Source organism: Cervus elaphus, chromosome 25 (genome assembly GCF_910594005.1).
Source record: "Cervus elaphus chromosome 25, mCerEla1.1, whole genome shotgun sequence".
Taxonomy (NCBI): domain Eukaryota; kingdom Metazoa; phylum Chordata; class Mammalia; order Artiodactyla; family Cervidae; genus Cervus; species Cervus elaphus.
The window spans coordinates 21,248,241-21,264,315 of record NC_057839.1 but is presented as its reverse complement, the minus strand read 5'-3'; the positions used below and the strand labels follow the sequence as shown (position 1 = coordinate 21,264,315).

At 37.3% G+C, this 16,075-nt stretch overlaps 1 protein-coding gene across 1 annotated transcript in view; it reads left to right on the top strand.

Annotated features, from left to right (window-relative positions):
• Window positions 1-16,075, top strand: part of NDUFAF2 (NADH:ubiquinone oxidoreductase complex assembly factor 2) — a 162,250-nt gene that overhangs the window by 111,209 nt on the left and 34,966 nt on the right. Inside the window, exon 3 of the mRNA XM_043887164.1 lies at window positions 6,306-6,346. Coding sequence (XP_043743099.1) covers window positions 6,306-6,346 — 41 coding nt within the window. The remainder of the gene's footprint in view (window positions 1-6,305; window positions 6,347-16,075) is intronic.

Sequence of the window (16,075 nt, the reverse complement as noted above, 5' to 3'; positions counted from 1 at the left end):
TATACCAGTTTGTTTAATCTGTTCACCAGCTGAAAGACATTTGGGTCATTTACACTTGATAGCAGTTGTTAAGTGGAGCCGCTGCGCCATCTGCACATCTTCTTCTTTTTGCCCAGCTATTTTTTATTTGGTTGGCTTTTTTCCCCTATTTGTTTCCTTTTAAGAATTTCTCGTATGTCCTCTATACAAGTCTTTACCACGCATGTGATTTGCAAATATTTTTTCCCAGTCTGTGTTTTCATTCTCTTCCCTGTGCTGCTTGAAGAGGACACATTATTGATTTTAATGAAATCAGATTTATCATTTTTTCTTTTATGCCTCATCATGCTTTTGGTGTTGTATGTAGCAAATTTTTGCCTAACCCAAGCTCACAAATATTTTCTTTGGTGATTTCTTCTAGAATTTTAGAGTTTGTGGTTTTACATTTATATCTCTGATTCATTTTGAATTATATTTTGTGCATGGTGTAGGTATCAGTCAATTTGGACATGGATATGAATAGCCATTTTTTTCAGCACTATTCTTTAATTGTGTTAAAATATGTATAGCATAAAGCTTACTATCTTAATCATTTTTAAGTGTACAATTGAGTCGTACTAAATACATTCACTTTGTTGTAGAGCTGTCACCACCATCCATTTCCATAACTCTTTTCATCTTCTAAAACTGAAATTCTGTACCTATTAAACAATAGCTCCCTTTCTTTCTTCTGGTCTTTTTATGTCTTATTGTTCATAATTTTCCCCAGCTGTGCATGCACATAGTTATTTTTAGTCCCTCATAGTTTCTTTGTATTTTGTTGCTGGAGGAGACATTTGGCCAAGGGCAAGCACTGCAACAAAGGGTCGCAGGTCCCAGCCTGTCTCACATCCTCATCTGGATGCTTGAGTGTGGAAGGACCCACTTTTACACTTGTGTAGTTGTTGGCAGCGTCCAGTTTCTCATGGTTGTAGGGCTGTGCAAAACAGTTTTTTGATTGATGTTGGCCAGAGACCATCATCACCTACTAGAGGTCACCAGCAGTTACTTGCCACATGATATTCCCCAACATGACCTTTTTTCCTTACAGCCAGCAAGGGAAAGAGAGACTTCAACAAGAAAGATTGCTGTATTTATGTAACATCATCATACAATCATGTGCATCCCATAACCTTTGCCGTATTTTCATAGTTAGAAATAAGTCACAGGTTTTGGGCTCACTCAAGGAGAAGAGATCATACAGAGACACGATCACCAGGTGGTGGGTGTTGTCAGGCTACCTTCAGAGTCTGCCTTCTGTATACAGTAACAGAGGAACATTATGTTGAGTACAAAAGAGTATGTAAGATTCCACTTATATGAAATTGTAGATAAGCAAAAGTAATCAACAGTGACAGAAAGCGCCACTTGTTGGGGGCTGTGGGTGAGTTAAGGTGGGTGTTTGCATGTAGTCAGACACTTGGGAACTTTTAGGGTGATGATATATTCTATACACTGATTGTGGTGCTAGTCACACAGTTGTGTACACTTGTCAGAACTCGTGGAATTACACACTTAAAATGGTTTTACTGTATTGTATGTAAATTATACCTCAATAAACTTGATTAAGGAAAAAGAACAATAATAGCCATGAACATCACAAAATTTGTAACTTAATTATGGCAGCTAAATCTAATAATATCCTTAAGAAACTTTTTAGAGTCAATAATTAGAAAATAACTCATTTTATAATATATTTGAAGAATTTTCGTAGTTAAACATGTCTTTTTTTGTCTTTTTTTTATACAGTTTATACAGATTTTTTTTTTAATAAGTTCTTTACGGTGTGTCAACCTATAATTTCATTCTGAATGGTCACCTACTGAATCTGGTGATAAATGTCTCATTTACCTCAGCCCCTGTTGATACTACTTCTAAAAGTGTATTAGCCATTTTCAGTTCTTACAGAATTTTGAAGAAGGTGTGCTTCATAAAGTATTTTCCTGCCTGCATCTTCTAGTCTTTTTTAGTGGTTAATGGGAACTTCAACTTGCATGTTCACTTTTACACTCATTATAGTGTGTTATATTCCAGTAAGAGTATTAAAGTTCAGTGAAAACCTCATGCATACTGATGAGAATGCCAATGAACACTGGTAAAAGAATGCTAGGATCTTAAGGCATAAACTGTCCAGTTATCTTGCTATATTCTGTTCAAACAATAGTTACATTATAATGAAGACTGATACAGAATCCATCATACAAATATAATTAGCAATGGCAAAATCATTATATAATTTGTAATTGAATAGAGGTTCAGTTCCAGATTGTTCTGAGTTTAAAAAAAAGAAATGTAATGATTTGATATTAGTGCTTATTTCTGTTCCTTCCTCCTTATAACCTTTGCCAGCCTTCAGCAAGACATTTCCTTTGCTGTATGTAGTGACTGGGAAACTAGGGATGATTATATAAATGAGTGATAACATTGAAAATTTCCAGCTGTAACCTTTATTGGATACATAACACTGAACAGGCATCAACCATCATCTCAAGAAGACATTTCAAGTATCTGGTTATTGTAGAATTATAAATATTGTAGGATTATTTATTTCAGAAATTGCATGTATCTATCTAAATAAAAATCTCTTTTCCTTGAACCATTTAAAACAAAGTTAAAGGAAGCCCTGATATCTTTCCTTAGAAAACAGTGTCTCATGAGAATGAATAGTCTAGGTTGTATTAATATATTACCTTAATACTTAATATTATATCTATGAATGAATTGTATAAACTTATACAAAACCAGTAGGGTTTAGAAAAACACATATCAGAGTTTCTTCAGCCTATTAATCTACCTTGGAATTAAAAAAAAATTATTTGAGGGTTTTGCAGGTGATCCAGTGGTTAAGCTTGCTAATGCTGGGGACACAGGTTTAATCCCTGGTCCTGGGAGATTCCCACATGTCACAGGATGACTAAGCCTGTGTACCACAACTACTGAGCCCTCACTCTAGAGCCTGCGAGCCACAACTGCTGAAGCCCGTGCACCTGGAGCCTATGCTCAGCAACAAGAGAAGCCCGCACAATGAGAAGCTTGCACATCACAGCTAGAGAGTAGCTCCTGTTTGCCATAACTAGAGAAAGCCTGCATGCAGCCATGAAGACCCAGTGCAGCCATAAATAAATAAATAAATCTGTAAAAAATTTTGGATTGTTGGATTTGGATTCTACTGAAGAATTTTTTCTTTTCTCAACCTTATGAAAAAAAATTGAAAATTCTGTTTGATAGACTCATCAGTAAGACAAATTGTTGTTTTTCTCATAGTGACAGTGCGTTATTGTGCCATTATACTTCTTTGGATGATCTAATGTCCGTGCTAGTGTTCACAGACTCTAGAATATATAGCAATCAGATAAAAAGTGTGTTCGTTTTTTGGAGGGTTTTTTTGTTTTGTTTTTTAATGTTTATTAGAGTATAGTTGATTTACAGTATTGTGTTAGATGCAGGTGTACAACAAAGTGAAAAAAGTGTAATAATAATGACTTTTATTTTTGATAGTATGTGAAAATGTTTTTAAATCAAAATATATAATTATTGCTAAAAGGATTATACTTAACGGTAGCCCTAGCACAGAAGTTGGCAAACTTTTCCTTAAAGGGCCAGATGCTAAATATTTTAGACTTTGCAGGCCATATGGTCTTTGTTACAGCTTACTCATCTCTGCCAGTGTAGCACAAGTTATAATAGATATGTAAATAAATAAGTATGACTGTGTTCCAGTAAAACCTTATTTACAGACACTGAAATTTGAATTCTGTGTAATTTTCATCTGTCATGAAATATTGTTCTTTGTTGGTTATTTTTCCAGCCATTAAAATAAAAAATAAAAAGCAATTCACGAGTTACAATTTTGCTTGCAGTCTATAGTTTGTCAATGCCCCCCTCCAGCAGTTGACTTTTCTGAATTAACTTTCTACTCTAAATCAGAACTGAATATTTATTGCTTAAAACATTTTTAAGGTACATGGCTCATAGTGAATTATTTTAAATGCAGTCTCTTTCCTAGGGAGAAAAGTACCCATAAATAGAGACAATATTTTGACTATAAAGAGGCAGTTGAAAAATTCCATAGCTTACTTATTTCCTTGATTGTGCAGAAGAATCTTGATATTGCTAAGCTGAATTTTTTTTTAATACAGGTCAAAATCCCATTACAGTGATTATTTTTATAGTGGGAGTACTCATTCAACAACTGTATTTAAGTACCTACTCTTTCGAAGCATTTAGGTAGTAGATAAATAAATCTCCCATGGATACATCCTGCCTTTGACAAACTTCCAGCCTAGAAAGGAATATAAAATCTGTGCAAGTTGTGGCTAAAAATGAACTAAATAGAGCTGGAAGCCAAAAAGAAGAGAATGCAGATGATAATAACAGGGATCGAAGTTCAGAAACAGGAATAGATAGAGAAGGCAAAACGCTGGGTACTGTATTGAAAATACATGTATGGGGTTAGTGCCAGAGCGAACAGAACAGGGAGAAATAACCAGTCACAGGCCCACAACTGAATGTTGCTCTTTCCTCCCTCACAGTCATTCACTACTGGGCTTGTCATGAGAATGGGTCCGGCTACTATTACTTGGAGCAGGCAGGCTACTTTAACTAACCTGTCAGAAGAGAAGGTGGCTGGTGAATGGACAGAGCTCAGATTTTAGAGCCAGTTAAACCAGCATTTGATTCTGTGTCTGTTACCTACCAGATATGTGAGTTTTGGCAAGTTGCTTCATCTTTCTGAACCTCAGTTTCCCAGTCTTTAAGATGGGGTTAATAATGCGTAGTTTCTGACATGTAGTTAGTGTTGTGACCTATTCCTCTTCCTAGTTTAGCGTTCCTGGCTTGTTGCTTATAAACTTTGAGAAACTGCTTAGTAGAGCACGGATGGTTTTTGCAGCCAGAGACAGGGTCAGATGTGGATTCAAATTCCACCACTACTGCTTAATGTGTAAACTTGGGAAAGTTATTTAATTTTTCTATAAAATAAGCATTCTTCACAATTTTGTAATGAAGATTGAACCAACTAAAGTGATAAAATAGTTTCTACTTTTCAAAGACCATATTTCTTGCAGTATATCAGCATATGTCCTCATAAGTCAAGCAAGTTTTGTTGATCTTTGTTTTTTGGAATCTGTTATGAAAAAAAATACAGGTTTATTGAAAAATAGTAAAAACTTAGACTTTTATGTTTACTGTATGCCAGACTCTGAGCTAAGAATTTATATATATTATTTCATATAACTTTCACAATAATCTTAAAATGTAGATACTAGTATTATAATTTTATAGATGAGGAATCTGATGTGTAGAAAATTAAATAATTTGCCTCAGGTTACACAGCTAGTAAGTACTTAAGTGGGGATTTGAACCCCAAATTCTGCCTCTGCTCTTCTAAGCACTGTATCACATGTCTTCTTGTGATTCTGACACACTTCCTCAGAGGCAGCCGCCTCCACTCCCTTCCTGTTGCTAATAGCATCTAACGCAGTGCCCCGCGTCCCGTAGGCACTTAACAAGTATGAACTCTTCTGCTGTGCATCTCATCTCCCAAGTGTTGGAGCTTAAGGCCTGTTATACCAACTATAGGAGATAGACTGCTTGCTACAACAGATTAGAAGAGAAGTCTCTGAAAATGAAAACTTTTCTCCATCCATTCTTTTATATATTGAGCAATAATTGGTTAACGTTACCAGGATAAGTTTAATGTCATTTACTGCATTATAATTTGGCCTATATGCCATTATTTACACTAAATTGAATTCAGATGCTTATGAGGTGTGATTTTAGCTATGAAACTATCCCCTCGACAGTCTCCCCACACTCAAGTATTTTTTTATGACACAGATCATTACCTGACATATGTTTTGGTGATTCTTTTCTGTAGCTCCTTCACTAGTATATATGCTCCAGAAGAGGAGGGAACACGTTTGGTTCCCTGTTGTATCTCTAGAGCCTAAAACATGCATGCATGCTAAGTTGCTTTAATCGTGTCTGACTCTGCGACCCCATGGACTGTAGCCCGCCAGGCTCCTCTTTCCATGGGGTTCTCCAGGCAAGAATACTGGAGTGGGTTGCCATGCCCTCCTCTGGGGGATCTTCCCGATTCAAGGATCGAAGCCACGCCTCTTATGACTCCTGCATTGGCAGGCGGCTTCTTTACCACTAGCACCGCCTGGGAAGCCCTAAGACAATGTATAGCAGGTGCTTAATACATATTTGTTTCATGGGTGAGTAAATAAAATGTTTGTGCAGTTTATAGAAAACTTACATTTAGTTATTATTTTTCTTTCTAGCTTGGATCAGAAAAACAAGAAAGACTCCGCCTACTATGGAGGTAAGAATACACGAGAAAATATTCACATATGTGTCTGTAATGCTGTGCTTCTCAGTTGAGAGTTTGTACTCTCAGAGATACGTGAAACCTCTAAAACATATATGATGCCCCTCTCCAAAATGTTAATTTTACTCCATAGAAAATAATTTCAAACATTTTTACAATAAAATAAATGTAAAAATCATGGAATATAACAAAATTTATATAAAATTTTAAATGAAGTGATAAAAATTTAATATATGTGCTGCCGAAGCGAGCACAATGAAGTGATAAAAATTTAAAAACAAAATAAAAATACTTTAGGGGATGTTTGGACTTAGAGCAGCTTGCATCAGAACATTTCCCTGGCCTCTGGGAGTTCTCTGTTCTCATATGGATGCTTTGGTGGAAGAGTTGAGAAACACTGAATCTCTTGGTCCTATCCAAATCATGCTGTTTATTTTTGCCCTTAATTTTATATAAAACTATAAAATTTTGCAATTTGTATGTAAATTTAATGCCATCAGGTAGCTGAAGAAACTTTAAAATATACAATTAACAGGTAATAGGTAGCACTCAGTAGCTAATAGTTGAATCTGTATTTAAAACTGCAAACATAGGGAATTCCCAGGTGGTCCAGTGGTTAGGACTTCACGTTTTCACTGCTCAGGGCCTGGGTTCTATTCCTGACTGGTGAACTAAGATCCTGCAAGCTACATGGAGCAGCCAAAATAAAAGCTTTAGAAGCATAATTTTGGTGGTATGCAGAATGAAAAACGTAGCAAAGCTGTGGTATTTGTGTTTTTAAAACATGGTTATTTCAATGGCAGAAATCAGTACAATATTGTAAAGCAATTATCCTTCAACTGAAAATAGATTTTTAAAAAAGAAAAAAACATGGTTATTTCATAATTTCACAACAATTATTTCATAATTTTTATTTTGGAACAGTAGCAAAATGTTTGTAAGAGATAAATGTATTTCATAGAAGGCAAGTTTTCAAGTTCATTAATATACTGCCTATTCCTTTTCTTCTACTATTGAGGATTCTTCTTTTCCCTCCCTGTCACAAACCCTGTTGACAACATAAATGAGTTCCAATACTCAGGCCACACTTTTTAAGAGGTGGGTACTCCAAGGCAGAATTTAGGATAATCTGTAAATTAGCATACCTGTCTTTACTGTTCCATACCTCCTGGACTGACCCTATCAATGTTTGTCTGACCAAGGTCTAAGTGAGCATATTACTAAGCCTATTTCTAGCTTTATATGTTGCTTCCACCTTGGCCTTGTCCTACTCTGAATAAAAGTGGGAAAAAAATCAGTGTGATCCAGTATGTAGAAGTATCTTCTGTGGTTTCCAGTGGTAAGGATGGATCAAGGAGCCCTTCTTGTGTTGGCTATAATAAGAGCTACTGTTCTTAGAGAAAAGGGTGCTTCTTCTATCCTCAGGACTTTGGAAGCCTTCTTTCATGGAAACATTGATACATGTAAAGTGATTAGATGGAAGTAACTGCAATTATCAGTCCTAAGTCACCACTCCTGTAAATGTTAGGTAATCCCATCATCTCAGACAAGCTTCAGTTAAAACAGTGAGACCAAGTCATTCCGTCCATGGTGCTCACATTCTCAAATATCTGAAAAGGAGCCCTGTGTTTCCTCTTTTCAAATATACTATTAATTGCAGTGTTCTTTATACAGAAGAGCCCCCATGTCTGTGGGCCCCCAATACACACACACACATCCTTTTCTCTCCCTCCTGATCCTTTCCATTGTGTTTCAGGAATTTCCATTTTTTTTTATTAGCAAATTGCCATTCACATTTAATATTGTTCTAGGAATTTTCTCTACCACAGAACCTCTACTAAAATCTACCTGTGTCTAAAACATAGTGAGTCTCTTCTTTCCTTGAAGTGGATTGTGCCCATTTTCCTACAAGGCATAGAAAGAAAGTAGGATCTTTCCCCTATCGTTTCTAAAATATTCTTCCATATTGTGGGCCCAGGAGAGTGTAGTACCTTTGCAGTCTAAGTAGATGTCTTTCAACCTGTTCATCATTTTTATCTTTGCTATTGTCCAGAGCACTCTCCCACACTGATGGCAGAGATTAAAACTAGACTTCCATTTTTTTTTTCTGTCACTGTCTAGTTCTTTGACTTTGTCCTCACACCTGTATGCCTAGCTCAAAGAACAACCACTTCCATAACCATACCTTAGTTCGTATCATCACCAAACACCATTCTACCATGACAGCTTACAAACTTTTCAATCCCAGATTCTACATATATCATATTAAGGGAGAGGAAAAACCCATTTACAAGAAAAATAAGGCATGTATACAGAAAACCACAAGAATTAAATGGGATTGTTTAATTATAAGGTTGATTATAAGGCAAATATAATATGATAGGTTATTATAAGGCAAATTCCACCCAGATCAAGAAATACAACTTTGCCAGCTACTCATATGCCCCATCTCAATACAACCTCCTTCCTACCCACAAAAGCAACCTGGAACCCTGACTTTTGTAGTAACCATTTCCTCACATGTTTAAATAATCTTTCTTCTCAACCAAATGTACACTATAGTTTAGACTTGGCCTGTTTTGTAAAAACTTCATACTTAAGTCTCTGCCAGTTTATATGTTCTTCCTCCATCACTTTTATTTCCTGACAGATTTATCTATTGAAGAAACCACCCAACGTTTGCCACAGTCTAGATTTTGCTAATCTTATGCTCTCTGTGTAGGCTTCCCAGGTGGTGCTAGTGGTAAAGAACCTGCCTACCAATGCAGGAGACATAAGAGATGTGGGTTTGACCCCTGGGTTGGGAAGATTCCCCTGGAAGAGGGCATGACAACCCACTCCAGTATTCTTGCCTGGAGAATCCCATGGACAGAGGAGCCTGGTGGGCTGCAGTCCAAAGGGTCTCAAAGAGTTGGATAAAACTGAAGTGACTTAGCATGCATGCACGCATGTTCTCTGCGTAATCCAACATGTTCTCCTGTTCCTCTGTCTTCCAAATTGGCAGCTGGATCCAGCAGCTAGATATTGATGTTTGATCTTTTTGTCAAGAATGTATAAAGTGTTTGGCAAGACTACAGGAGAGCGTTGTATCGAGTTGTCCTTCTTGTTGTGATCTTTGTAGATGCTCATGCTTAATACGTTTGGTCAGTTCATTGGAAACAACCTCCTGTTAGTGCATAGCTTTTGAAACTAGTTTTTTAAGATGCTGCCAGTAATTTGAGTTCTCTACTTTTTTTCAAATCTGTTAGTGAACTCCCACCCCCAAATAGACTTCTGCCATATCATATAGGCTGTGGCTAAAGGTTTGTTATTTAGTCACTAAGTCATGTCCAACTCTTTTGCAGCCCCATGGACTGTAGCCTCCCAGGCTCATGGCTGAAGGTAGCCAGTAACAATTAGAATTACCATTTACAGTAGCATCAGAAAGCATAAAATACCCTGATATAAATTTAACAAACTATATGCAAGACATGTAGACTTAAAACTATAAAACCTTGGTAAGAGAAATTAAGGAAGACCCAAATTAATGGGGAGATATATCTGTTCATTGATTGGAATATTTAATATTGCTAAGGTGTTAGTTCTCCCAGAACCTACTGATTTGCAGCAGTAATTCTTAACACTTTGTCATGCATCAGTTACAGAGAAGCCTTATTATAACACAAATTGCAGGACCTTTTCCCCAGAGTTTTTGATCCACAAAGTCTGGAGTAAGGCCTGAATATTTGCATTTATTGCACATTCCCTGGTGATGCTAACTAATGCTGCTGATCCAGAGCCTGTACTTTGTGAACCACTTCTCTACAGACTCAGTCAAGTAAAAATCCAGTTAAAATCCCATTAGACTTGTTTTGGTGGAAATCAACATGCTGATTCTAAAATATATATGGAAATTCAGAGGACCTAGAGTAGCTGAAAGCAGTCATGAAAAAGGAGACAGCAGTCAGAGGACTTATGCTCTAACAATTAGAAGACTGACTTTAAGACTCAGTCTAAAACCATAATAATTAAGAGCATGGTACTGGTGTAAGGATATATAAACAAATAAATGGAAAAGAATAGAGAGTTTAGAAATAGTGTACAACCAGCTGGTGTTTGGCAGTAGCAACAAAGGAACACCATTAGAAATGAAGAGTCCTTATAACAAGTGGTGTTTGAATAATATCCATATGGAAAAGCTGAACTCGATCCCTCCCTCACATCATACCCAGATATTAATTAAAGGTGTGGATCCTAAACTAAACGTAAAAGTTAATACTATAATGCTTCTACCAGAAAACATAGTGGATGGCTTCCCTGGTGACTCAGTGGTAAAGAATCTGTGTGCCAGTGCAGGAGACACGCGTTTGATCCCTGATCCGGGAAGATCCCAGATGCCACAGAGCAGCTAAACCAGTGAGCCACAACTATTGAGCCTGTGCTCTAGAGCCCATTAACTGCAACTGCTGAAGCCCGTGCATCCGAGAGCCCATGCCCTTCACAAGAGAAACCAAAATGGGACACGTGTGCACCACAATGAAGAGTAGCCCCCACTCGCTGAAACTGGAGAAAAGCCTGAATAACAGCGAAGACCCAGCACAGCGAGAAATAAATGAAATAAAATTATAGAAAAAGGAGAAAACAGTGGGATATCTTTACAACTTTGGGAAAGGCAGGAGACAGCAAGCACCATCATAAGAAGAAACATTGATAAATTGAACCTAATCAAAGTTAAAAACTAACGCTCAAATCAAAAGAGAACATGAACAAAGGAACAGACTGGGAGAAAATAATCCCAGTACATGTAGCTGACAAAGGACTTGTATTCAGACTGTATAAAAACCACTGCAACTCAGTGATAGAAAACAAAGCTAATAAAAATGGGGTGAAAATCTTGAATTGGCTTTAATAAGATTCAAGAATAGCCACTAAGCATATGGAAAGATACTTAACATCACTAGTCATCATAATGGGATGCCATCACGCATCTATGAAAATGGCTAAAATTTAGAAGATCGACAGTAGCCGTAACTAGAGCAACAATAAATGCACATATATAACCATTACAGTGCTGATTGGTAGGAAAATTATATAACCATGTTAAAAAAACTGACAGTTTCTTCCTACCCTATAACTCAGCAGTTATAGGCCACCTTGAAGGTGAAGGAATCCGTTTTTTGTTTTTTGTTTTTGGAATCCGTTTTTAGGCTCACTTCTTGGGATGCTCTGGCCAAAAGAACCTAGTTCCTTGAAATACTATTTAAGCTTCCTGATTCATGCCCAGCCCAACTTTCTAGCTTTCCTCTTTGTATTTGCTATATCCATCCTACCTTCAAATGTACTCCTTGCTCTTTCCCAAGTTGAATGCCTTCTATCTCTTCCATCAACTGGGCTCTTCTGTGTATGCTTAATTTCATTTAACAAGCCCTTTAAAATCATTGCAGCACTCTTTGCATAACTAGAACATGGAAGCAACCTAAATGTCTGTCGACAGATGAATGGATAAAGAAGTTGTGGTACATATGCACAATGGAATATTACTCGGCCATAAAAAGGAACACATTTGAGTCAATTTTACTGAGGTGGATGAACCTAGAGCCTATTATACAGAGTGAAGTAAGTCAGAAAGATAAATATTGTATACTGACACACATATATGGAATCCAGAAAGATGGTACTGATGAAATTATTTGCAAGGCACAACGAAGAAACAAACATAGAGAACAGACTTATGGACACGGGGAGAAGGGAGGATAGGGTGAGATGTATGGAGAGAGTAACATGGAAACTTACATTACCATATGTAAAATAGATAGTTATAGTTCAGTTGCTCAGTCATGTCCCACTCTGCGACCCCATGAATCGCAGCACGCCAGGCCTCCCTGTCCATCACCAACTCCTGGAGTTTACTCAAACCTATGCCCATCGAGTTGGTGATGCCATCCAACCATCTCATCCTCTGTTGTCCCCTTCTCCTCCCGCCCCCAATCCCTCCCAGCATCAGGGTCTTTTCCAGTGAGTCGACTCTTCGCATGAGGTGGCCAAAGTATTGGAGTTTCAGCTTCAGCATCAGTCCTTCCAATGAATATTCAGGACTGATCTTTTTTAGGATGGACTGGTTGGATCTCCTTGCAGTCCAAGGGACTCTCAAGAGTCTTCTCCAACACCACAGTTCAAAAGCATCAATTCTTCTGTGCTCAGCTTTCTTTATGGTCCAACTCTCACATCCATACATGACCACTGGAAAAACCATAGCCTTGACTAGACGGACCTTTGTTGGCAAAATAGATAGCCAATGGGAATTTGCTGTGTGTCTCAGGGAACTCAAGCAGGGGCCCCATGTCAACCTAGAGGGTTGGGATGGAGGGGGAGACGGGAGGGAGGCTCGAGAGGGAGAGGACGTATGTACACCTGTGGCTGACTTACGTTGGTGTTTGACAGAAAACAAAAAAATTCTGTAAAGCAATTATCCTTCAATTAAAAACAAATAAATTTAGAAACAAGAACAAAATTGTATAGTGCTTTCTTCAACTTTTCTCCCAGCTTCTTAACTCAGAGTTAGTCATTTCTTTCTTGACATAGCTATACTGCCTTATGTACTTATATAAGCCATTGAGTTCAGTATTATAATTACTTATTTTATTTGTTCATATATCAGACTGTAGTATGGGCTGTATGGCACAAGGATTGTGTCTTATTCATTTATATATCATAAGCACTTAACACAGAACCTGATTCATTATTAGATAGGCTTTTATTGACAGACTTGAAAATCTCAATGCCATGTAAGTATATTACATGGTTTGTATGACAGAGCTAGAATTTCCAGCAGCCAACTATAAGATAACCCTGAGAAACTGAATATATTTTGAAATTGAGCATTGCTTGTACTTTTTTTCATGAAAGTTCACATTTTACTTCAGGTTGCCAATATCATTCAATACCTGTTCATCAGTTCAATACAAGTTGAATTAACATTTCACAAAAATTAATGAGGTAAACTTTTCATAGTCTTAACTATATCCTATTAGAAGCCACATATAGCAAGTATTTTGAAATATTGCTTCTCCTTTCATACTGACAGGACAGTAGGAAACACAATTTTTTGTTTGAAAAAGTGAATAAATGTATTGACAAAATACGTGACTCAGCAGTAGGTTTACAGACAGTAGAAGAAAGCGGTAATATTAGAGCTTACTCACTTCCTTCTTAATACATATGCTCAATGAAGGGCTTCTCTGGTGGCTCAGCTGGTAAAAAAAAAAACAAAAAACCCGCCTGACAATGCAGGAGACCCAAGAGACGCAGATTCAATGCCTGGGTCAGGAAGATCCCCTGGAGAAGGAAATGGCAACCCACTCCAGTGTTCTTGCCTGGAAAATCACATGGAGAGGGGAGCCTGGTGGGCCCAGTCCATGGGTCACAAAGAGTTGTACATGACTGAGCACACACGCCCACAAGCATGCTCCATGAAAGAGGAAGAGGAGATTCTTGAAACGAGTAGAGAATGGTGCTACATGGTGATACTGTAGTCGAGGGAGAGGCTGGAGCTGCGAGGTAGCACCTTGTTAACTTGACCATGTTCTCAGATCTGGACTGAAGGCTCCAATGACTCATTTTTCGTCCGTGTCCAAAGTGATTTGGCTCTTGAAAGATATCACAGCGACTAAAGCACAAGAGAGTTTGTAAGTGTTGCCAGAATTCCAGTATATTAATTTACAGTAAGAAATTAAATTGGCATAGGAAAAAGCAGTAGGATATGAGTATGATATTTGGATGAGAAAAGTTAAGTAGTAAAATTAATGTTTAATTGCATCAGGCCCGTAATCACCTGTTGTGTCCATCTCACCATAGGGATAGTCTGACCACACGAATAGCCTTATGATTTGGAATAGAAAAAAATTGCCACGTGCTTGTTAAGGTTTTTCTTCCCATGAACAGTATTTTTATAGATTGTCAGCATTTGTTTCTGTGATTCCCTTTTTTCTCTGCTTCTCTTTTCTAATTGACCTATTATTTTGCTATTACAGTAGTTATATTATGGTCAAATGTTGCTGGCCCTGCAGCTCTTCTTTTGTTTTACTCTTTTCATATCTCTGCCCCAGCCTATCTTGCAGTTTAACTTTCAGAGAGGACTCTTCTTTCTAAATTTTTGAGGCCCATCTCACTGTTGTCTCCAAGTGACTGACATTTGTTGAGCACGTTCTTGGTGCCTAGTATTATTAGCTCATTTTATAAGTTACAGAATCAAAATGTCTTAGGATTAACATTTTGCATATATAATCCTATTTTTCTACAGACTTACATGGGGAGTGTATGTTCTAATGGAAAAACAGACCCCCTACCCGAAAGCTCACAGTGTCACTGTTGGAAATGTGGTGGAATTGGATTAAAAAATTGTACCAAGTTCATACTCTGAGTTATAACATCATTCATTTAAAGTGAATGAACTAGAGATGCATGTATCAAGATGGATAAATCTCAGAAACATAATATTGAATAAAAAGAGCAAGTTGCAGAAGGTTTCATATGACACAATACCATTTATGGGCTTCCCCAATGGCTCAGTGGGTAAATAACCACCTGCAGTGCAGGAGACATAGGAGATGCAGGTTTGATCCCGGGGTTGGGAAGATCCCTTGGAGAAGGAAACAACAACCCACTCCAGTATTCTTGCCTGATATATCCCATGGACAGGGGAGTCTATGGGCTACAGTCCAAAGGGTCACAAAGAGTCACACATGTCTGAGTGACTAAGCACTATCATTTATATAAAGTTTGAAAGCAGGGAAAGAAAAATGGACTTCTAAGTAAAGTTAGTCAGTTAAACATATGTGTTTACTTTCTCCTTTTGAGCTTAATGAAAATTAAAGTAAAGGGTTTATTTTTAAAAGCATAAATTTACAAGGTCAATGAAAAATTGAAGACACAAAAGCAGTAACAATGTTTTAGAAACTGGAAAAACAGATGAGCAAATGTTAGCAAACTTAGTAAATCTGAGAAGCATGACTCGTAGCAGAGAAAAAAACTTAGAAGAAACCCAGTTTAAGCCACAGAACCCCAGAATGCTCAGTAATTAGCAGTGCCAGGAACCTGAAAGTGGAGTTGAAGCTGATGCTAAAAACAGTAATCTGGTTGAAAATCTGTTTAAGAAGCAATTAGGTGTTAACCAATAAATGTAGAAGAAATAATAGAGTTGGAAAGTCACCATTTTTCAACTGTCATTGTGATAATCAATTCAAGGAAAAATCATTAGTGGATATTAAAACCATTGGATCAAATTTTGTTGGGGAATAGCATATTTACATAGTCTCAAGGTGCCCTACAAATTGCTTATTAATTACAAAGAGGAAGAAAAAGTAACTTTATAGTGGACAAATTTCACCATATCACCTTAAGCAGTTAGCCAAAAGTTGTATCAAGTAGAACAGACTTCACCTCACGTATGCCTCTTTGTATAATGCAGTGAGAGTAAGACGTCATTCATGTAGTGTATATATATGTGTGTGTGTGTGTGCGTGTGTGTGTGTGTGTATTATTTTTTTAATGAACAGCCTTAATCAATTCACAAGGAAGTAACCAGAAAACCTCATGAAACTCCAGGCTAGTCATGTCAGTGTAATGAACAGCAAAGAAAAACTAATCAATGTGACAACTAAATGTGACATGTGATCCTGATTGGGGAGCAAACTTAATAGCATTGGGATATTTCTTTAAATTTGAACATAAACTATGTATTAAATG